The following is a 23,100-nucleotide window of genomic DNA, read 5'->3' as shown; positions in this document are numbered from 1 at the left end:
AGCTTAGTGGTAGAGGATAGGGATGGAGGCAGAGGGATGGCTAATTGTGTCTGTTGAAGTCATCAGTGTTAAAAGCCAGCCGTTCTCTCAGCTTTACAGCCCGTCTGTGTCATCATGTCTGTGTTTAGAGCACCCAGAAGGCACGGGGCTGATATTCATATTTGGCACATCATTAAATCACAAGAGTAATGGGATGGAAAGATCATTAGAGAGTAACCAGGGGTACCCTTTGGACCCAGCTTGAATATCATTTTCCACTTTCTAGCCTTTACCCAGGCGTTTTCCGTAATTACATGGCTGCAGAGATTGAGGTGTGAAAGCCAGTTTAGACTGCCAACAAATTCAATTATATCTGTCACCCTGTGTGAGTTCAGATTTTAACACAAAATTTTACATCCATTAATTCTGTGATTGGATACCAGAGCTGATGGGTTCCCATGCTTGATGATTTATCCTGTGTGTGTTTCCGTCTCTTTTCCTTCAAAGCTGTGAACTCTTGCTCGGTGTTGAACGGTGGATGTGAGCATAAGTGTGTGGACATGGGGAACGATCACTACAAATGTGAATGTCGAAAGAACTACCAGCTGAAGAGAGATGGGAGACACTGTGAATGTAAGTCATTTTGCCACCAGATGTTCTCATAATACAAGAAGTCACTGGACAAGTGGAATTTGTGAGAGTAGGGTGTCTTTCCGATATGAATGAGGTGCTGCTGCTGTTGCAAATTAGATCAAATTACAGCAAATTAAATTTTTTGCCTACTGCTAGATAGGAAGCTGTACATGAAGGAAAGGAATTTAAGAAGCAGTAAAAAAGCAGGAATCCAGATTTCTCCTCCTGGATCTTAAAATGCTTTTTGTTAGTTTCAGCAGGGATCTCTCAGATCTCATAACCAGACTCACCCAGTATGAGAAACTGCTCTTTTGCGCTGTGTCTGAATAAGAAGCTGCACGTGCAGGAGTCACACTTAAATGTTAACTGGAATTGAGAATTAAATCTTTGCTCATGAACTAACCAGCAAGGTCAGAGAATAACCTGCTGGGCTGACTCCATTTTTGCATACGTGTGTGTGTGTGTGTGTGTGTGTGTGTGTGTGTGTGTGTGTGTGTGCGCGTCCCTCTCTGTGTCTGTTTGTGTGGGTCAGTGAGGGACCCCTGTGAGGAGAGGAATGGAGGCTGCGCCCAGCTGTGTCTTTCAGAAGGCGGTCGGGTTCACTGCAGCTGCCGACCTGGTTTTACACTGGCTGGAGATGGCAGGAAGTGTGAAGGTGAGGAATCACACACACACACACACACACACACACACACACACACACACACACACACACACACACACACACACACACACACACACACACACACACACACACACACACACAGACTGTATATCCACACAAGAAATTAGAGAGCGGATATATCAAACAGTTGAAGAGAATGACATTTATGATTTTTCCATAAGTAACAGCCACACTAAACCTCCTTTGGAAAGCAGAGCTGCTCTGCAACAGACCAGTATTGATTTGAGAGGCTGATGTTGGAAACTATTCTCACAGTCCATCTCACTGACATTTCTCCTACTCCACTGAGGAGCCAGAGAAATTTGAGACCTGACAAAGCCTTCCTGCTGCAGGAAGTGTTTTCTACATTGTTTTGAAATACTTTACACATCCAGATTTTTTAAGACCATATGGGAGCGTAGTTTTGTAATGCTGGTTTAACCGTGTGACAGTATGTGTGTCTGGGTCGTTATGCTCTTGTGCCAGAAACCCAGCTCTGAGCACAGACATTGTTAAGTTTCTCTTTATCCTCAACTCATTACAGGTACTGCTAACTGAGCCCCAAGAGCCTCGGACAAGGGCTCTGGGTTGGTGTATGAGTTATGTGCATGTGTGCTTCTGTTGCAATATGAACCATTACGACCCAGGCCCTTCTGTGTGAGTGCACTGTGACTTGACCAAGAGGGTTTTTTCTAGTCAAAACGACAAGAAAGAAGATTACCATCAACTCTGAAATGTTCTGGACCTTAACGATGTCTCAATATGACCTTGAGATATATTCTTTTGCATCCTTTGATTTATGCACAGTTCATGTATGTATAACACATATTGCTAAATATGTGCGCTTTCTTATCTGTCTCCCATAGACATTGATGAGTGCAGTTCAAGCCACGCCAAGTGTTCCCATGGATGTGTCAACATGCTGGGCTCTTTCAGCTGTGTGTGTCATCCAGGCTTTGAACTTGGCGCTGATGGCAAACAATGTTACCGTAAGTGAAGACAGTGCAAATTAAAATCAGTCATCCACAAATTCCAACGACTGTTGAACACATTTCTTGGAGCAAATGAGTAAATCTTCTCTTAACTTTAGCATATTTATCCTAAAATGTGTTCAGCCTGTAAATAAGGGATACAGGAATGCGTGTATGCAGTGTTGTGGATGCCATCCATGAATTCTCCTTTCCTTGAAATCATCAAAGCATATCAGATGGCATTTATAATAACAGAACTCACAGAGTATATCAAGTGCACTTGATATAGCAGAAAGAGGTGCACTTTAAGTTTCTAAATACATTATTAACTGCAAACTATATCAGTGGTAAAGAATGAATCACTTCCCTCTTCTCATCTGTAATTAGAAGACTGGGACAAACCAAAATAGCCCTCATAAATGCCCCATAACATCATCCTTATGTTTCAGCTCTTGTTATGCACTTTCATTGTGGTTTTGGACTTCTCTCCACCAGGCATTGAGATGGAGATCGTGAACAGCTGTGAGAAGAACAATGGAGGTTGCTCTCATCACTGTGAGCACACCACCAATGGTCCACTCTGCTCCTGCAACCACGGCTACCAGCTGGACCTGGACAGGAAGACCTGTGTAGGTAAGAACTTCTCTCTGACACGTTCCTCTTTTGAGTCTGCTTTGTTTCACTTCCATTCTCTTTCTAACTCTTTGCTTCTGTCGTCCTGGCCATCTGTTGAAACTGGCTCTATACCACTGCGTGCCTTCCTTAGATAGTGATGAGTGTGTCAGTGGGGAGTCCTGTTGCAGTCACTTCTGTAGAAACTACCCGGGTGGCTACGAGTGCAGCTGCAGAGCCGGCCATGGACTGAACCCAGATGGCTGTGGCTGCGATGGTAAGAGTGCTGCATTGTTAGCAGTTTACCTAGTCTGGTGCTTTTTAGTGTTTTCTATGTTCTGGCACAGTTGAGCACATTTATTTAGAAATTAAGCATTTTAAGGCCATGTCAGAGCAGAAAACAAGAAACAGAACATTTTGCTCCCTAATGATGCTCATTCTAGAGCAACTTCCAGATGGGCAGATGGGTAGAAGAAGTTAAATCAAATGAATGCTTTGAAGTGACACAAAAATAATCGCCTGAGCTTGATCTGCACAACCTGTTTGCCATTCAAATTTTGCTATTATTACAGTTTCATTGCGTATTGTTTGTGTATTCCTCTGTTAGACGTTAACGAGTGCCTAACAGAGAGCTCAGGCTGTGAACACTACTGTGTCAACACCCTGGGAACATATGAGTGTTTCTGTCGACTGGGCTTCCGCTTGGATCATGACCAGCACTCCTGCATTTGTGAGTTGACATTTGTATAAACATTACTCTTGGAACGATTAGTTGTTGGAGTATCAGCTGCTGTTCATGGACAACTTATATATAAAGTGTTTCAGCCATCTAAAATCATCTGACTCTAACGTTCTGCTGGCTGTGTTTAGCTCTGTATGGCAGAGAGCTGGAAGAAGAGGAGGAGGAGGAGGAAGAAGAGGATGAGCAGGTGGACGTCCACAGATTACCAGACCTGCTGTTCCGCAAGGCTCCTCAGCTCCTGCAGTACACAGCAGCCCTGCACTCCAGTTATGACACTGATGATGATGGTAGTGATGGTGGTGACAGTGAAAAGGAATTAGAAATCCAGAGGGAGCGTCGAGGAGAGCTTAGACTGGACAGCAGCATAGGTATAGTAAAAAAAAGCATGCTGAAAGAGTGATGACACTAAGCTGTATGCCTGGTGAGAAATTCTTTTTTTGCTTTCCCATGAAATGCTCACATCTTCACATCATGAATTATGAATTTTCAGTTTGTCTCGATGGCTCGTTTGGGGATGACTGCAGCGTGAGCTGTGAGGACTGTTTGAATGGAGTGTGTAGCGCAAACAGAGACCGATGTGACTGTTCACCTGGGTGGACCGGGATCATCTGCAATGGGAGTAAGTACAGTGAATAGGACATTCTGTACTTACATCTATGCATTGTGTGTTACATCATTTTTTTTGCAACACAATCAGCAGTGCTTTAAACTCTATGCAAACTCGCCTTCACGATTCACTCTCCACAAAATGCTGGAACGTCGAGTTTTCCTTGAAGTATCCACAGATTTTCTGTCCAGGATGTGCTGCGACTATTTAAAGGAATAATTTGACATACTGGGAAATGGATATTCCCTTTCTTGGCTAGCTTAGCATAGCATGAAGACTGCTAACTAAAAGTACTAAAAAGCTAACCTGGCTCTCTGACGGTTACAAAATGCCTACCACTACCTGTGTAAAGCTGACTAAAGTTATATCTCATTTATCTAATGTGCACAAAAACCAAAAGTTGTTGTTTTTACACTTTGGTTTTAGTATAAAACAAGGCTCGCTGCTTCCCCCTACAATATGTTAAGCTAAGCCAACTAGCTGTTGGCTGTAGCGTCATATTTAATATGTGAGTGGTATTTATTGCTTCTCATCTAATTTTTAGTAAGATTGCGAATGAGTGTATTTCTCAAACTGTCAAACATTTCTTTTGAAGTTTGGAGAACTGAATTTTCCCTTTTGTAGAACATAAAAAATAAATGACTCTCAAGACATGTGCATGGACAGGAGACCAGAATGGATAATTTATGGGCAGATCATATACATGACAAGTGGATAATGTTAACAGCGCAGCACGCACACACAACCTGGTTTTTCCCACAGGACGCATCCTCTTTTAGTCTATTTGAACTGCCCATAGCAATGTGGTCTAGTTTCAGACAGAGATGAGATAGCTCCCAGCCTGCATCGATCCAGGGCCATGTATCAAAACCTGTCGGCTCCTCTGCGTGGGAGGCTGGGTTGTTTATGGGCTCCAGAACACAAGAGCACAGGGGGAATCAATCTGTCTGCTACTGGAGCGAGGCCAGGGCCCACAGCAAGAGCACAGCCTGAGGCCAAGGATGTCCACTACTGGGTTAGAAAGCAAAGCTCCATTGTTCCCATCCAGCTCCGTGATTAATGGCTGTCTTTGGTCTGAACCCGAGTCAGGCTGGTAATCATAAGAGGAGAGCCACGTGGGACAAGTCGGTTAGAAGCAATCTGTCACGTTTAGAAACATGCTCCCGAGGTGGCAGCGTTCAGATGCACACCCTGGAGGTGATGGATCTGGACATGGGCAGCATTTTCAGGTGGGGAAGAGGAGCACTATTACTGCCTGAAGCAATGGTATGGGAACTGTAGGCAATTACATAATGGTCTATAAGGACCTTCCATCTCACCTTACTTGATAGGTATCACTTCACTATCTTATTTTATAAAGTTATTGAAAGAAATGTGTGAGTTCATACGCTGAATGTACAAAATACAGTATCATCCTGGCATTACAATATGTTGTGCTTCAGCCCCTTTGGTACAATCCACATATCAGTTAGATCTCAAAAATTGATTCAGAAAGACTGGTATAACTTGTCTTTCTTAATTTTCATCACTCTATTTTTAATGGATCATCATTAACATGGCAGCATAATTAAGAAATTCACTTGGATTTATCCGATCGGTGTACTTTACGTGTTGCTTATACTTTTTACATACACAAATCATGAATGTTTAATTCTGAACACACAAATGGCCTAGAATCATATCCCAGAGTAAACGTTTCGTATTAGTGGCAGAGCATTAAAAGGATTTTGTGGTATTTAAGCAGCTCTGTGTGTTTTGAATGTTGCCTCAACAGCCTCACATCCACCCACAGTTCAGTTACTTGTACATTTACCAAGTGTACACATCACATCTGCTGCAAGTGATAGAACCGTTAATCTTTGTATGAAAAACTTTGATAACAGTTTAGCATTACAAGATATTGTAATGCCCTTACCTCCACAGACTATTTCAAGCTGGTTTCCCATGGAGTGACATAGAACTGCTGTGAAGAAAGCCTGACATGGAATTTAAGCAGACGTTCACTTGATGGATTGAAACGCTTCAGCACATCTTAAACAGCCAGCTGCTTCATGTTGTAATTGCTTACAAGGCCAGAAGGATTAAGAATGTCAGGAGGGCAAACACCATGAGGAAAGACAGGATGGAAGGTGGAAGTGTTGACTGACTTCTTAACACTTGAGCATAACCCTTCCTCTGGCTGCATTCACTTCTCTGAGTCTGTGTTTCAGTGTCAATGCAATTCCCCTCAGTTTGATTCATTAAGTCCAGCTGCAACTATTAAGGTGTCAATGCTCTTTTCCCATTTTCCTCTCTTACTTTATTTACCTCTTCTCCCTCTGTAGCTTGCCCACAGGGGACCTATGGGCAGGCCTGTAACAGCCTGTGCCGTTGTCAGAATGGAGGCTCGTGTGACCCTGTGACTGGGAAGTGTTTGTGCCCCCCTGGGGTACAGGGCCTGCTCTGCGAGGATGGTGTGTATACACACATTCCTATAGATGCACACACATAGACACACAGGTGTGACTACAACAACCCAGCTCTAAGCAGCTGTTTCCAAACACTTTTGCTTGTGACCCCTTAATGTGCAGCAATATGTCCGTATGTCGTACATCTGTATCGTTTCATTTGAATATATTTCAGAGGTATGCGAGGATAAAACCATATTATTTCACAAGACAGGAGCTAAAAAAAGAGAAAAGTTTGAAGAAATAATACTCTTTCAAAATTTGGTTTTAACTTACTTCTTCAACAATCATCTTTACGCATTAGGTTCATTTTGACCCCTTATATGGGCCCTGATCCCCCGGTTGGGAACCACTCTGCTCTACATTCAGTGTGTGCTGAATGTGTCCTGACCAATATAATAAAGATGGATAATGTGTCTCCACTTCACACTGTACAAAACTGAAGCCAAAATCCCAGATGCAGGCGCTGCCATCTTGCACTGGTGGGATATCTGACCTATACTGTAATGAGCCACCAGGGGGCAAAAGAGATGTTTTGGTTTCACTTTTGAGGAGTTGCTATATCATCCATCTACAGCCGCTGGTCCTGAGGATGTTGCCACAGATGTTGCCTTACAATTGAATGAACTGGAGCCTTGTTTAAATGTTGTCCTTTGGGGCTTACTTTACAGAAACGGGCCTCCTGTCCTGAAGTGGCATTATTTATGTTTACAGGTTGTCCAAGGGGTTATTTCGGGATGCACTGTAGAAGAAAGTGCAGCTGTCCCAACAATGGACATTGCCATCGTCTGTATGGAGGCTGCCTTTGCTCTCCAGGACTATATGGCCGCTTCTGCCACCTGCGTGAGTACAAACCTGGCCCTGTTATCTAGTACTCATTGCATGATAGTAATGATGATGTTAATACTGTGACAAACAATGAAATGATACTGGCTGGTCAATTATACACGTTTAATACCATTGATAGAAAATACATTATGGTGATTTGAGACATGAATAACTGAAATATACAACCTATAGGTAAATTTCAGGGGTGAAATATGTATGATGTGAAACATGTGCAGTGATCAAAACCATCTTTTCATTTCAATCCTTCCATTTGCTAACATACACTTTGTCTTTTAAACAGCAAACTGCTACTATCAGATTAGGTTATATTTGGGAAATTATGTACAAATTGTACAAGTAATGTACACAGAGCCTCAGCTTCCCGTCAATTTGTCTACTCGTCATCGCTGGCTGTACTTAGCCGTTTTGATGGAGGCACCAGGTGAGGTGGCAGCTCTCGAGGGAGCCAGTGACCCTCCAGTTTTCCCTCAATAAGGTGGACTGCTAAAGCGAACTCCTCATTGTCCAGCATGCCGTCCCCATCTACATCAGACAGCCTCCAGATATGAGCAAGCACAGAGTTAGGCAGAAGGGTGGTCGTCATCCATTCTCTGACTTTGGTGCCACTCAGTTTGCCCTCGTTTGGACTGAGGTTGTAGAAAATCTCATCGTATTTTGGCTTGAATTTCTCCACTGCCCACTCGTCGAAATCTATCTCACTGCTCTCGTCATCTCGGGGGAATTCCTTGAAAGGGTCTCTCCTGTAATGCTCCGGCCTGAATGTTCCCAAAAAGGCACCGTCCAACACACCAGGGAGGGATTTCTTCCTCACCTCTTGCTGTTGAAGTAAAGGCACCAGGTTTGCTATGTCACTGGCCAGAAGTTTATCCAAGGAAGCCATCAGACTTGGTTTCAGTGTCTTGAACTTTGAGAAATCTTGACCAAGAAGTTTCTCCTGAAAACACATACAATCACATTTAAGTTTCACAGAACACATTTAGGGGACTAAATTCCATAAATATGGTATTTAGACAGCATTATTTATTAGACAGTCATATTTGACCTGCATCTTGGTGCAGTCAGGGAAGTCGCCAGCTGGGACTCGGTGCTGTTGCTGGATCTTGGTGAAAATCACTGGAAGCTGGTAAATCAGATTGTGCTTCTTGCTTTCTTTGCAAAAAATTGTTGGCATCTCCTGCTTCAGATAGCTGATAATGTGGGCGTGGGCCTAGGAGAGGAGAGAGCATGAATGAAACCAAAAAACTGCATCTGGGTTTGTAAATATTTACTTAAAATATGGGTTGGAAATGACTATATGAGACCTCTCACCCTTACTAAGCGTGCCCTCTTCACCAGGTCATTCAGCTTGCGTACTGCAGCATTGCGCGGCAGGTTCCTTATATCAGCCAAAAGATCCTCCTCCTCCAGCTCTATCAGCTGGTAGTGGTCACACATCTGCCTCGGCTCTGACCAGAAAGATCCAATGTAAACCCTCAAGATCTCCGGGGTTCGAAAGACTTTGCCCAGCGACCACATGAGGGCGCCGTACACTCTCATGAGCTGCTGCGAGTCCACCCTGTCAGCTTTGTTCAGAACCACACGCAACTTGTCCTCATGGCCGCACAGAGCCCCAAAGGCCCGAGTGAGCTCATCAGAGAACTCTAGTTTATGTGCATCAAACAGCAGGATGATTCGATCCACACGCTCTGCAAACCAGCGCAGCACTGCTGGGAAGTCATAGCCTAGGGATAAGGCAAGAAAACACAGAGTTTTCATTAACACTGTACGTAATGGGGCAAGCCTCGCTGCCTCAAGACGTGGAGGAACATACAAGATATCCCAGCGGCCCTCTTTGGTTACACCCATTGATTACTGCGTCCATAAAACAAAACGAAGACTGCTCAGTTACTCGCTGCTCGTCTCCTCCCAGCTCACTGTGATATGACTTTCATCTGCTGTGCTTCTGACTTCAAGAGTTTGAATTATGTTGGACCGAAGAATTCAGATTTTTATTGCATCTGCTCAGTCTCTTCTCTCAGCAAGAATCTTCCTGATCGCAGCAATGCTTTCCAACTTTAACTGTCTAAAATTGAAAAGTAAAAAACTGAAAGTAAAGACCCATTCGTTCCTCCTGACACTGGGAAAGGAAATCAGATGCTCTTTCTCACCTCGACTCAGTTTTCTTCTGGCAGCTGTTAAGATGCCCGGCGTGTCGATGATGCTGATACTCTCAAGGACTTTATTCGACATCTGAACGCACTGAAACCTGCACAGAAAAAAAAACGCATCAGCATGAAACATTCAAGTTAATCTGCTATTTGCAATACCTTCACACTGCAATGAAGGCAGAACATTGGCAAAAAGGAAAAGAAATAAATAAAAAGAAGGAACACCTCAGAAACAATCCATTATTTCCCTTTTCTTTCACTCTCCCGCCACCTCTGTCTTCCCTCCTATCTCCCCTTCTGCCTGTCGATTCCCATCACCTGTTCAGAAAAGCATTTCCAAAGGGGTCGAGGTTGCGAAAGGGCTTTTTCGGATCCACCGTGAGGGCATTGCCTGGGATGATTCCTTCCACCTCTCCATGCATGAGGGCAGTGAAGCAGTCAGTGGTCGGCTCGGGCCCAACTCTGCTACCAGGAAAATCTTGTTCTATGAGATACCTGAAGCCAAGCAAGTCCAAACCACCATTACTCAGTAGTGCAATACATTCAGCAGGGATGTGGAAGTTCTGATTCTTACCTGATAAAAGTTGTCTTTCCTGTTGAGTACTGGCCCATCACCAGAACCATTGGTTTGTTGTCAAAGTCTGCATCCTCATAGCTTGGAGAATGAAAGTGATGGAAACAGTAGTATTTCTCTATCGGCAGCAGCCTCTTATAATAAAGATTCCTCAGCTCCTCTGTCACTATATTGACATCCCCGAGTGTTTTTGGGTTGCTCCTAAGCCTCCGGATGGACATGACAGCGGATTTCTGCTCTTAATTTCTCAGTATAGAAGCTCCTCACTCCTACGACCAAACTGAATGATGGAAGAATGTGCACGAGGAATATTATCAGATTCTCACAGCTGTCTGCTCCATCCTGCAGCGGGACATTTAGAGGGTGGAGAGGGTGTAACCAGAGCCTGCAGCTGCACCTAACATAAAGCCAATGTCGAGTGGGACAGGGTGGAGTGGAGTTTTTGTTGCTGAGTAGGGACAGTCTTGGCAAAATTCATGCAGATTGATTGTTCTAAACGCTGAGCAGGGACATTGTGTTGCGTCAGTTTTAAAAGTCTTACTCACTCTACATCTATTTGTTCAATGCTTCTGCTAAAGTTTGCAAAGAGTTACTGACAGTGCAACCAACTTTGCAGGAAAATGCTTGCTCAAATGGTTATCCTGGTCTCAAATGAGATTTATGATTATGCAGTAGTGAGGATGACCGTATGGGTGCACCATAATGTTGTATGAAGCTCTATAGATCAAGTAAAAAAAGAGGTAGTGGTCACATGACTTAAACTCTAAAGACTGATGTTGTGATAACGTGGTGGCTGGGTGTGTTCGTTTAGCTCATACTAAACGTAATCTGATAGTCAAGAGGGCTTCATTTCAACATTTTTCCTCAATTAGCCACGACCACCTTGACTTAAACCAACAAAAACTGCTATGCTTGACCTAAAGAAAAACTTTTGCTGTTTGCTATTCATCAGTAATTCATATGTATATGTATATTTTTTGTACAATATCACACAAACATGTTTAAATCCCTCAGAGTTGCGCGTCGACCTCACTCGTTCTCTTTGTCTGTTTTAAAACTGATCTCGTCCGGCTCTCAGCTTGTCCCAGGTGGACGCACGGTGCAGGCTGTTCCAAGGAATGTGACTGTGTTCAAGAACATTCCACCGGCTGTGACCCCAAAACAGGGAGCTGTTTCTGTAAGGCCGCATACCACGGCCCACAGTGTGAGAAAGGTAAGCACTTCCCAAAACACTAACTCTTTTATTCAGCGACAGCTTTCCGCATGCAAGATCCTAAGAATGAGATGGTTAAGATTTGTGCTTAGTTGCTTTTTATCCACACACGTCAACTGCAAAGTTGATATATTAATGTACAATTTCACGGCTCCAAACATCAGAAAGATCTGAGTTTATTTGGTGCAATAATAGCACTAACGTTGCAGTAATGCTAGTAGCTGAGGGGAAATACACTTGCAGCCATAATGTTTCCAGGCAATACACATTTTGATACATGGTTAAAATGGAAAAGCAGTTTAAAAAGTTGCTGTGATTACTCTCAGAGACCAGCCTGCAGCTCTCACAGAATCAAGTGGATCACTGATTAAGATCTTAGTAACCTGTCTGTGCCGCATAGTTCCTCAGAATGTTTGGGAGTTTTGAGATTGTTTGTTAATCTTCCGTCTTTGTTGTTTATGTCCCAATGTAGAATGTGAGCTTGGCTTCTTTGGTGCAGGCTGTGAGCAGCCATGTGACTGTCCAGGTGGAGGATCATGTGACCCCAGGACTGGAGAGTGCAGCCAGCGATGTCCTGCAGGCCTTCATGGAGATAAATGTCAGCTGGGTGAGACATAAAAACTGCCTTCATTCAATTCAATTCAATTCAAGCTTTATTTATAAAGCACTTTGAAAACAACATCGTTGGCCAAAGTGCTTTACACACATAAAAGCAAATTAAAGGGCAGTAAAAGAGATAGAAGATAAAATCAATTCAAAAAAATAAAATCAAATAAAATCAATCAAAAAAGAAAAAACTAGAAAAAAGAAAAAACTACAACATACAACACAACATACATTGTGCATCACACTAAAGTACTTCTTTAAAGGAACCTAAGCGTCAGAAGAACAGTCAAGTTTATTTTAGGTGTAATTTTTGTATTAGAGTTGCTTTCAAACATCCAGCACACAGCCATGAGACCGATTTTTATCTTTCAAATATTGCAAACACAGAGCTGTGGATTGTATCCCCAATGAGCTAGACTCCACAGCGCCCTCGTGTGGCCATAACCTTTAGAGTAAATGCTCATTTAGGACCGAACAATGTGGATTTGAAGTGTATGGGCTTGCATGCAGACTCATGTGTCTGCATGTGTGGTTATTGTTTGCTTATGTCACGCTTGAGCGAATGTGTGCCCATTCCGATAAACTCTGTCAACACAAATGATTATAGATGAGTTTCTAAATTTCTCTGCCTTTGTTGCAACCCTTTTGAATTCACCTATAAATCTTTCTTTATTCTGCACTTTTCTATTCATTCTCTCCCGCCTTTGATGGATTGAGTGGATTTAGCAGGTAAAATTAATAAGGCTCTCGCTTGAATTCACCTGGTCAGCGCAGGTGTTCTTGTTAGTACAAACTGTACAACTGAAAACATGAGTGTCCCTCCACAGCAGGGTGTCCTCTGGCTGTTTGCTCTGCTGGTTGATGGAAAGTTCACTCCTCTGCGTTGTGATCTAAAGTGATGCTGAATGTTGTTTGGGAGCGTCTGGTAAAAACATGACTTTGTGTCTCTGAGGAGTGGACTAAGATAACAGAGCAGAGTTACAGTATGTCAGTTCTAATGCACAGTCCAGGCCTTGGCTTGCTGGGTTTGTCAAAGCCAAATAAAAAGAAACTTATCCACATTTTCTGGATTGGACTCAACGTAAGTTGCAGGCCAGGTCATGACAGGGTTGATTTACTTCAGTTACTACTGCAGAAGCTATTGGCAGAGGCTGAATAAATAAACAGAAAATTATTATTCTTTCCTGACCCATTTTTTGCAGTGTTGCACAATCCTGTATTGTGTTTGTGTGCGTGTGACTGTGACTGTCTCTTTTTTAATGTTTTCAAATATTTGCATGTTGCTAGCCTGCCAATCACGGCGCTATGGCGAGAGCTGTCGCCTGACCTGCGACTGTGGAGGAGCCCCTTGTGATCCCATAACCGGACAGTGCATCTGTCCTGCTGGAAAGACTGGACACTCCTGTCAAGAAGGTACGTTTATTGCATTATGTTCCATTGTCTTTGGGAGTGTTATCTGCAGCCCACTGAACCACCAGGATGTTCGGTGCCTTTCTAACACAAACCAATCAGAAACTTGCTCTTTGCTTTGTAGCTTGCTTGCCATTTAACACATTTCCCACCCACCAAATGATTCAAGTATAAGTGGCTTTAGGGCTTGATAGAGAAATATCTCACATAAGTGGCTTACTTAATCTGAAAGATACTTGATGCTCCCCAGACTGCCCTGATGGATTCTGGGGGTTGAAGTGCCAGTCATCGTGTCCTAACTGTGAGAACAGCGGCTCCTGTAATAAGCAGAGCGGCGAGTGTGACTGCAAACCAGGCTTCATGGGAACAGAGTGCCAAAATGGTGAGTTTTAATGTCATTGAGATTTAAGGAAGAACATAATTTATTATGTCATTTTGTTAGGCACAAATTGAACAGCTGACTGATTGATTGAACTGAGAATTTTCAATTACTGTGATCTGATTTGTTTGATAGATATTCTGATTATTTTAATGTTTTAAACAATCTGTTTGCTTAAGTTTTATTTCAATTAAAGATGTTTTTCAGTTCCTACTAACCAGGTGTCAGTCAAAAATGTGGATTACTAAAGCACAAACTGATGAATGTCGTGTTGTGTGCAGCGTGTCCCTCAGGTTTCCATGGACCAGGCTGTTTAACGCGCTGTTCATGCCACGCTGAAGCTACTTGTGACCCACAGACTGGTCTCTGCAGCTGCCCTCCTGGCAAAAGAGGCCACGACTGTGCAACATGTAAGAACTGTAATTAACCTTACAAAGATCTGAATGTGTTTCAGTTTTTATTTTTATGAGGTTTTAAGAAATTACATGTTCAAAACTCATATCAAAACCTTGTGCTTGACTCTCACTGCAACATTTGCTGCTCTTCAGCGTGTGAATCTGGTTACTGGGGCCAAGGGTGCCTCAGTAAATGCCTGTGCAAAGAGAGCTCTGTGGGCTGCGACCCAGTGACCGGTGTGTGTGTGTGTGAGGCTGGCTTCACTGGAGACCGCTGTGAGAAGAGTAAGTTAACTTTTCTAAAAAGATAAAATTTAGTGAATGCTGCCACCTAGGGGTGATTGTCACTTATAACATCTTTTGAGCTCATTTGCAATGCAGAAAGCAATTTCCTGGATGTTTCATTTCATCAGAGTATGTTTCATTTCAGTGATTTTCATGGAGTATATTGATTAATCTGAGTGTTTATATAAAGCTCCTACAGTTCTGGGATTTACCTCCAGGAATGACTTTATATTTCATACAAAACATAACAGTTTTCACTGTGAACTGACACTGAAATGTTCAGCCAGCAACATTTTTTAAGTTTTAAATTTAAGGCTATTGCTTTGCTGCATCTCTCATGATCTGCTTGCTTCATGTGTTCACTGTTAGAGTGTGTGAATGGCACTTACGGGCAGGGCTGTGCACAGCAGTGCCAGTGTCGGAACGGCGCTGTCTGCGACCATGTGAGTGGAGCCTGCACATGTTCACCTGGATATGCCGATACCCACTGTGAGAAAAGTAAGATTTTGTTTTGTTTTCTGATTTATTGATCATTCTACTTTTCCTGACAGTATCTTTTCTGTGCACCTTTCACGAGGATGTGTCTTTTTACTTCCCTCCCTCAAATATAAAATCATAGGAATATATAGTTTCATAAAATTAAGGACACAGGTAATTCAAGACTGTCTCTCACTTGTACAGAACCCTCAGTCCATCTCTCCTTCTGTCCCATGCATCACTCAAACAAAACACTCCAGCCTCTCAGTTGGCTCATGATGTAGTAAATAGAATATTTTGGGGTTTGTGGCTGTTTGTTGGACAAAACATGCGCTACCACTGCTACTATTTTCTGCTTTTACAGACCAAATGATTAATCTATTAATCTATAACCCAATTCCAAAAAAGTTGGGACGCTTGTAAATTTGCTAATCATTTTCAAAATGTGCTCAATGGAAAACAGTACAGAGACAATATATTGAATATTTGACCTCATCAACTTCATTGATTTTTGTAAATATCTGCTTATTCTGAATTTGATGCAGCAACATGTTTCAAACAAGTGGGGACAGGAGCAACTAAAGACTGGGACAGATGTGGAATGCTCCAAAAACACCTGTTTGGAACATTCCACAGGTAAACAGGTTCATTGGTAACAGGTGATAGTATCGTGATTGGATATGAAAGGAGCATCCACTCTGTGAGCACATGATTGTATAAAGGATGTTACTGCATGGGCTCAGACACGCTCATTTGGTCATTCTGTTTTTTCTACATTTTACACAGCGTCCCAACGTTTTTGGGATCAAGGTTGTAGTAAATAATCCCAAGATTAATTGATAATAGAAAATAACCATTAGTTGTAGCCCCGAATTTCCTATTTAATATTATTTGTATTGAAATGTAATAATTTTAATCCCTGAATTCAGTTAATTTTGAACTGATCAGTGAAAGGTTTGAATACTTTTAGGAGGCACTGCCAGTTTAAGTTTAATTCTGAGACTCACTGTGAAACTATCCACACAGACCTTGCTGAACTTTGAGTGATGTGGGACAAATATGTTCGCCCATTTGGGTTAACCTCATCCCACTGACGGCAGCACTGCTCCTCTCCATCACTGGTGACATTACTTGTCTTTAACTCTCAATACACTAGAGGGCACTGCAGGACATTCTTCTGATTTTCTCTTCCCTTCCTCGATCTCACTGAATCATCAAACAGATTTAATGAATCATCAGATTGTCCATGTAATGTCACAAGCAAAACCACTTTAAAACCACACAAATCCCAGGATATAATTTGTATTAGTCATTCTGGGATAGCTGGACTGTATTTCATTGGCTGCACAGTCAAGCGTCCTGCTGTTGCAAACCCTTCGTGTAACTTATATTCTTCTCATCACTGGGACATTTTTACTGAGCTAAAAGACATACCGAAAGTCTTAACATTGTAATAGATTTCTTCTTGATTATTGTCTTTCGACTCGAAGGGGCCTTGTGTTATTACAAAGTGTAAGATTTAGTGTAAGTGTACTACCAGGCCCAGAAATCCATACCACCTCTGTAGCATACGGGGCATCGTAAATCATGACCGTGTCACAGTAGAACAGAGCTTCACATCCCCAGTCATAACAGTCTAATGGCCTCAGACGCAGACGTCCCTCTGATTGGAGGTTGCTGTGGAAATAGGGCTATCGGTCTGACCAGATTCTGTTTTCTGAAGGCCTTTTCTCCTCAAACAGAGGTGTCCAGTTTCTCAGTCTTCTGCTGGGCCTCTTCCTTCAGGAGAAGTCAGGAAGAGGCCTGGGCTGTGAGAAGGACCAGATCTCTCTCGTTCATCTGTTTCACAGAATTAAAATGGAAAGAGATGACTTTCCCTTGGCGCGTTTGATTCTACGTGGGCGATTTTTGTCCACGCACTGGCTTTCATAATGTTATAACCATGAAATTAACTGCCTTCTGCGGGACTCAGAAAGCTTGTTACTATGGCAAAATGCATAGTTTCATTGAGCATTCTTGTGGCAGCAAGATTGATGCTAAACATTTCAGTCAAGTTTCGTCAGAGGAAACGAGCTCTTGTGCTGACATGGGTCCTGCACACTAGACCACTTCTTCAATTAGCACGGACTGTGCTCCGCTTCTGTTCTGCAGCTTTGATGTTTGCATCAGAATAGTTCGTTTGGTCGCAGTAAAAAGAACTCTGGTTCAACTGGCATCAAACATCCGCATCATTGTCGAAGAAACTGTTGTTTTGTTGTTGTTGTGTTGACCTCTTTCAGTGTATAGACCCTGAATGGCACCAGGAAGTTCTATTCTATGTTCTCTCTATCCGCTCTATTTCTGTGGTCTGCGCTCCCCGGCTGTGTGGTCCCTGGACCTGCTTTATGGGCTGACAGCAGTGGCTCTTACACAACCAGGGATCTGGAAATAATCCTCCTGTCTTAAAGAGCTCATTTAGTCTAGAGATGGAGTCTTTCAGCGATGGTACAGTGTGTGTGTGTGTGTGTGTGTGTGTGTGTGTGTGTGTGTGTGTGTGTGTGTGTGTGTGTGTGTGTGTGTGTGTGTGTGTGTGTGTGGTGGTGGTGGTGGTGGTGGACCAAATCTGTGCCTACCTATAAACGAAGACACAGAGAGAGGAGTCTTCACTTACAAACGCTTGCAGATGCTGTGCTAATGTCAGATGACAGATTGCTACTCTGTGGTTAATATGGAAACCAATCGCCCCCTGCTGGCATAAACAAATAATAAACTTGGCCAGTCAGAAGTGTCAGCGTATGGCCTGAAGATTTAACTTAGAGAGTGTGTGCCGCAGTAAACTGCGTCTGCTGCCTTTGAAAAGGAAAGAAAGTGTTTAAACATGTTGAGGTGATTACTGTGTCTGGTATAAAGACTTCATGAAAGGGGAACATCACTCATCTGACATTATGTGTGTTTATTTTGTAAAATCATAGATGCATTGAGCCCTGTTCAGTCACTAGTAAATAAGTGACATTTCAGAGTAATATACCTGAAACATTTTCCCGCTGGACATAAAGATGTTGCCATGGTGTTAGCAACTGCTGTCATAATAATAAACAACAGACAATAAACCAGTGATTTTTGCTACAGTACTACCACAGACCTAATGTACAGCTGGATGAAAATGACAGCATCGTCAGTGGGCTGGCTTTAATAACATCGCAGCCTAACCACTACAGAGGCAGGCAAAGACGTCATGCTGTCAGCGTGGGAACACAGCGATGACCATGCCAGAAACTGCTGAGCAGGAAAGATACTTTTCCCAATTTGAGGCCTTGAGGTAGGAGAAGGAGGAATGGACAGCATCATCAACTGGAGCAGGAGAAGGAGGGTATGATGCACAAACTGTTGGGAAACACCCTGTACTGAGGACTGTGGCATTTAGATATACCTAAAACCCCCAAGTTACACATTTCTGTTGCTGTCCCAATTGGTGGCTTCCTTCGGTCCACTGTTTTCCTTATAGATAGAGGAGGTAGTATGTAATGATGAAAAGCTGCTGGCTGCTGAGATAATTGAGACAGACTCTACCCAAACCCCCACCGGCCTCAGATTTTCTCACATATTATTGCAACATAAAACAGAAGACCCGAGGAGAGAAGTGCCTGCAACGACTGTCAATCACTCAAACTTTGGCAGCGCAGCAGCAGCTTTCCTGTAAATACAGACCAGAGTGGGCGTTTTTTTTCGTTTTGCATAATACAACTATCATGCATGAGTTGGGATGTGATCTCTTCAGCAACGAACTGAGTGATCAAAAATAGGCTGTGAATAAACACAGTCATTCTTTCCTGCTTCAGTGAAGTCATGCTTACAGACAATATTTACATCCCAGTGGTGGAAAGGCTCAGTCATCCCACTGCCTTCAGCTAGGTTCTTGTGGATTGGAGGCACTATGTTTACCAAACTCTCTGACTGTCAATTGACTGTACACACACTTGAACGATCTCTCAGACTCTCCTCAAGAATGGGAAACAGACTCAGACTGGCATATCCTCGCATCAGCAGCGATACTGTAAGGTATGTGTGTTGCGGGGGCACAGTAACCTGGCTTTGTTTTGCTGCGTATTGGTGGGGCCTGTGGACTCAGCAGGTGCTCTAATTACCAGCTCTATGTGCCCCTTCAAACCCCCCAAAAAGGGAACGGCCTCTGAGCCGCCATGGACTTTGATGTGGCGCAGAACCACCACACATGTGGGACATGAGCTCACTTAACGAACGCAGAGCCTCTGCAAATGAACAGCCACAGCGTGGTACTGCAACTTGATATTGGTATTTTCAGTAGGTGGTAAGACAGAGAGGGAAAGTAGGAGGAGAAGAGAGTGAGAGATGGGGAAGGGGAAGAGAAAGAACGAAGAAAAGAAGAAGAAGAAGTTGGCATCTAAACCTTTTCCTCTCCTTTTTTTATGAAGCTGCCAGTTCTAACCAGTCGGATGTTTTATCTTGGCCCACAGTGTGCCCGGACGGCTTTTACGGTCTTGACTGTGGCCAGATGTGCGAGTGCAGGAACGGTGCCCGCTGCCACCACATCACAGGAGCCTGCCTATGCACCGCCGGCTGGGCAGGACCACACTGCATTCTGGGTAATGGAAGCCACATCATTAAAACGGGGTGTGAGGGAGGCCCTCACTGCAGCACATCACGACATCCTCTCCTTAAACACAACTATGATGTGTTTGTGAACAATTATCTCTATAATGAGACATTGCCAATGACTTTTTTAGGGATGGGTAAGGCTGGAGAAAGGAGGGAGGGGAAGAGTGCCGTCTGGCATGCATGGTTCAAGTGAGGCCTATTCTGGATAAACGCGCCCACGTGTTTAAAGCAATCAACATTAGGAGAGAGAGAGCATAACTCGGAAGACTCTAGGAGCAAACCAATCAGTGTTCTCATGCTAAAGTTTCTTGAGGATTTCATGCCGTTGTTTTAATGAATCCAGTGAAATGCCCACTAAAGTTCTTAGTCTGTCATTCTGCAGGCTTATTCAAGACTTTCCTCTTGCCACAGCCATTTTGTGGTCCTAACTACCAGAGCCAGAGTCAGCAGAAAGCCACTAGCATGACTTAATGATGCATCTCTGTCATTAGCGCATTTTCCTCTCCCTTAGACTCCAAATGTCATCTTGGACTTTGATCATTAAGAAGTTTACAATATGTGTGCTGAAAACCATAATGTCTCAAAATGCCCTTTAGCCCTCTCGTCTCAGACATTTGCTGCAAATATAGCTGCAGTTGCATTTTAAGTTAATGCTAAATGTGTTTTGTGCGTGTACAATATGTGTGCATATTATTATTAGTGCGTGCGTGCGTGCGTGCGTGCGTGCGTGCGTGCGTGCACTAAATGTGTTTTGTGTGGGTAGAATGCCCGGAGGGTCATTTTGGGGAGCGGTGCAGTCAGACCTGTGAGTGTCAGAACGGAGCCAGGTGTGACCACGTCACCGGGCGATGCAGCTGCACGGCCGGGTGGACTGGAGGCAGCTGCCAACTGCGTGAGCGGCCCATCACTCAGCATGACAGACCCTGTCAAAAGCACCCAGTGGCTTTTCATGTTTTACATCAGTTTCTACAAATTACTGAGGCTTTACGTCACAGCTATCCACTTTACAAACTTGCTGTGTTTTGCAAATTTGGATGTATTTTGTGGTTTTCAGTCAATTCCTTTATTTATTTAGATTTATTAACATTTGTTTCTCAATGAAAAGTTGAAATATAAAATTAATTTGCGGTATACGATGTGTGTGTGGATTGCTTCCACCTGTTTTTAGAGCATTAAGGTATGCAAACCCAAACACGTAATGATAATGAGTTGACATGACCACTGGGCACTGAGATACATAGATGAACATACTGTTGGATGGATTCTTTTATATATTATTTGATATGTAATCTATAATATATTTGCATGACCACTAAGCATTTATATAATTGTAATCATTTGTATATTTTTTCCTAATGTTAAAATGCCTTTGTGTCATTAACTCTCTGTACTGTGCTGTTTTGTGCGTGTGTGTGTGTGTGTGTGTGTGTGTGTGTGTGTGTGTGTGTGTGTGTGTGTGTGTGTGTGTGTGTGTGTGTGTGCAGCATGTCCTGCAGGACGATATGGGGAACACTGTTCTGGTCAGTGTCTGTGTCAAAACGGAGGCTCCTGTGATGGCGAGACCGGCCGATGCTCCTGCCTGCCCGGCTGGACTGGGGCTGCCTGTGAGTTAGGTGAGTTTAAGATTGAAGAATTGTTCTTCACACTTTAATGTCCAGATAAAACCCTTTTGGATTGATCAGATGAACAATGTCTTGAATGTGACTTCTATCTGAGCTTACCGCTCCCTCTCTCCTAGAGTGTGAGGAGGGGCGTTATGGAGAGAACTGCACCCAGGTCTGCAGCTGCATGAACGGAGGGAGATGTGGCAGAGTGACAGGAAGATGTGCGTGTCGGCCTGGCTGGATAGGAGAGCTCTGCCAGTCAGGTGACTGCTTAAATTTCACATTAGCCCTGTTGCGTCTCTCTCTCTCTTTCCCTCTATTGCCTGTTTCAATTCCATGCTTTTCCTCATCTTGCATCTGTGCTGCATTTGCTACCATTTCTGCGTTGCAGCAACAAAGCAAAAGTGAAGGTTTACTCACTCCTGGAATCATAAAATTTGCTGCGTCGTAACAGTTTGTGCAATTAGTCTTGGATGTAAGCATTAGAAAAAGGGAACATTTTAAAAACGTTTGGTCCTCAGACTCTAATGTTGTATGCTGAACGCTTGCGTGTTTCGTCTGAAGCCTGTTCTAAGGGATTCTTTGGAGAGGGCTGCGAGCAGAGTTGTGACTGCGACCACAGTGCGAGTTGCCACCATGTGACGGGCCGCTGTGAGTGTGAGCCAGGCTGGAGGGGAGCCAGGTGTGACAAACGTGAGTGTGTATAGGGCTGAGGAAGTTGCAGCGGAATGAAACTGGAAACAGAGGAGCTTTGAACATGAGAGTAAAGTGACTGTGTGTGAATGCATGTGTATGTCGACTCCCAGCCTGCCTTCCGGGGTCCTACGGCGCTTCCTGTGCCCAGCGGTGTCAGTGCCAGGCTGGGGTGTCCTGTCACCATGAGACGGGAAGGTGCGGGTGCCCAGCTGGACTCACAGGACCTGGCTGCGAGAAATGTAAGAATGAAAAGAAAATCTGTCAGCAAAATATAACTTAAAAAAAGAAACATTTCAAAAAACCCCACTGAGGTTTGTATTTGAATGGTGAGATGAGTGATAGCTGTATTTTAAGCTGAATACTAAATGTAGACGGAGAAAGCCTTGCACATGGCTAACATCACTGTCATGTATTTAAAACCATTGGGCTGACATATGTGCCTTGTTGATAGAAACACTGTCACCATCAGTGAGAAAAGGCATCATGGGAGTGAAGTGATCACCAAGAATAATTCTGTTAATACTGATTGTGTTTTTCCCCTCATCCTCCTGGGAATGATTACCATTTATTCCATTCCGGGAAATGCACTCTACACCGGCACTAAACCCTCACTGTCACAGGATTTTATGCTAATGTTTCATTATTTAGACCATACCCTTTCGGACTGTATACGAGCAGCTTCGCCACTTAGCCCTTCACCGCTCCTTCTACCTCCTCCATCCACTCCCCCACCACCGCCACCACCTCAGCTCCCTTCCTCTCCTCACACACTCCCCAGACATCTGATAAATGTTACACACCAGTTGCCAAGTAAAACAGAAGGCATTGTTTTTGTCTCCTCGGCGGCGGATAAGGGCCTTTGGAAGGCAGACATGCATAATGACAGCGCCGTAATTGCCTCTTTAGTCTGGAGTCCTTTCTTATCTGTCCCCCACGCTGCCTGCTGCTGCCTGACTGAGTAGCTGAGTGCTGCGGTCTCACCCGAAAACATGTTCGGTTCACAGATTCATCTTGTTTGCTATGACTGATTGTGTGTGGACTCCATTCATTATTGTGATGAGCGTATACATATGTGTGTGTGAAAGAATGTCCCTCTGCGTCCACCAGGGAAAGTTGTTTGGAGTTTTGCTCTCGTTGCCAGTCAATGCTGGATGTCCTAGTATGTTCACGGAGTAATCTGAGGAAGGAAAGGGAAC

At 43.6% G+C, this 23,100-nt stretch overlaps 2 protein-coding genes across 2 annotated transcripts in view; one reads left to right on the top strand and one right to left on the bottom strand.

Moving 5' to 3' along the window:
* egfem1 (EGF-like and EMI domain containing 1) overlaps positions 1-23,100 on the top strand; it is a 53,367-nt gene that overhangs the window by 23,794 nt on the left and 6,473 nt on the right. The window contains exons 7-29 of the mRNA XM_070970336.1: positions 487-612; positions 1,145-1,267; positions 2,143-2,265; positions 2,743-2,880; positions 3,014-3,136; positions 3,467-3,589; positions 3,730-3,969; positions 4,092-4,220; positions 6,533-6,661; positions 7,370-7,498; positions 11,304-11,438; positions 11,911-12,045; positions 13,332-13,457; positions 13,705-13,836; positions 14,115-14,243; positions 14,382-14,513; positions 14,883-15,011; positions 19,463-19,591; positions 20,368-20,496; positions 21,089-21,217; positions 21,343-21,471; positions 21,773-21,901; positions 22,015-22,143. Of these exons, the coding sequence (XP_070826437.1) occupies positions 487-612; positions 1,145-1,267; positions 2,143-2,265; positions 2,743-2,880; positions 3,014-3,136; positions 3,467-3,589; positions 3,730-3,969; positions 4,092-4,220; positions 6,533-6,661; positions 7,370-7,498; positions 11,304-11,438; positions 11,911-12,045; positions 13,332-13,457; positions 13,705-13,836; positions 14,115-14,243; positions 14,382-14,513; positions 14,883-15,011; positions 19,463-19,591; positions 20,368-20,496; positions 21,089-21,217; positions 21,343-21,471; positions 21,773-21,901; positions 22,015-22,143 (3,075 nt within the window). The remainder of the gene's footprint in view (positions 1-486; positions 613-1,144; positions 1,268-2,142; positions 2,266-2,742; positions 2,881-3,013; positions 3,137-3,466; positions 3,590-3,729; positions 3,970-4,091; positions 4,221-6,532; positions 6,662-7,369; positions 7,499-11,303; positions 11,439-11,910; positions 12,046-13,331; positions 13,458-13,704; positions 13,837-14,114; positions 14,244-14,381; positions 14,514-14,882; positions 15,012-19,462; positions 19,592-20,367; positions 20,497-21,088; positions 21,218-21,342; positions 21,472-21,772; positions 21,902-22,014; positions 22,144-23,100) is intronic.
* LOC139336290 (EH domain-containing protein 2-like) lies at positions 7,878-10,446 on the bottom strand. The gene is made up of 6 exons (XM_070970337.1): positions 10,226-10,446; positions 9,970-10,146; positions 9,652-9,749; positions 8,813-9,225; positions 8,547-8,711; positions 7,878-8,438 (listed from the first exon to the last, which is right to left on the bottom strand). The coding sequence occupies exons 1-6, from the start codon at positions 10,444-10,446 to the stop codon at positions 7,878-7,880; spliced, it is 1,635 nt and encodes a 544-aa protein (XP_070826438.1).

This window comes from Chaetodon trifascialis, chromosome 9, assembly GCF_039877785.1.
Source record: "Chaetodon trifascialis isolate fChaTrf1 chromosome 9, fChaTrf1.hap1, whole genome shotgun sequence".
NCBI lineage: Eukaryota > Metazoa > Chordata > Actinopteri > Chaetodontiformes > Chaetodontidae > Chaetodon > Chaetodon trifascialis.
Note: the sequence above shows the minus strand (reverse complement) of the source record. Positions and strands in the feature narration are given on the sequence as shown.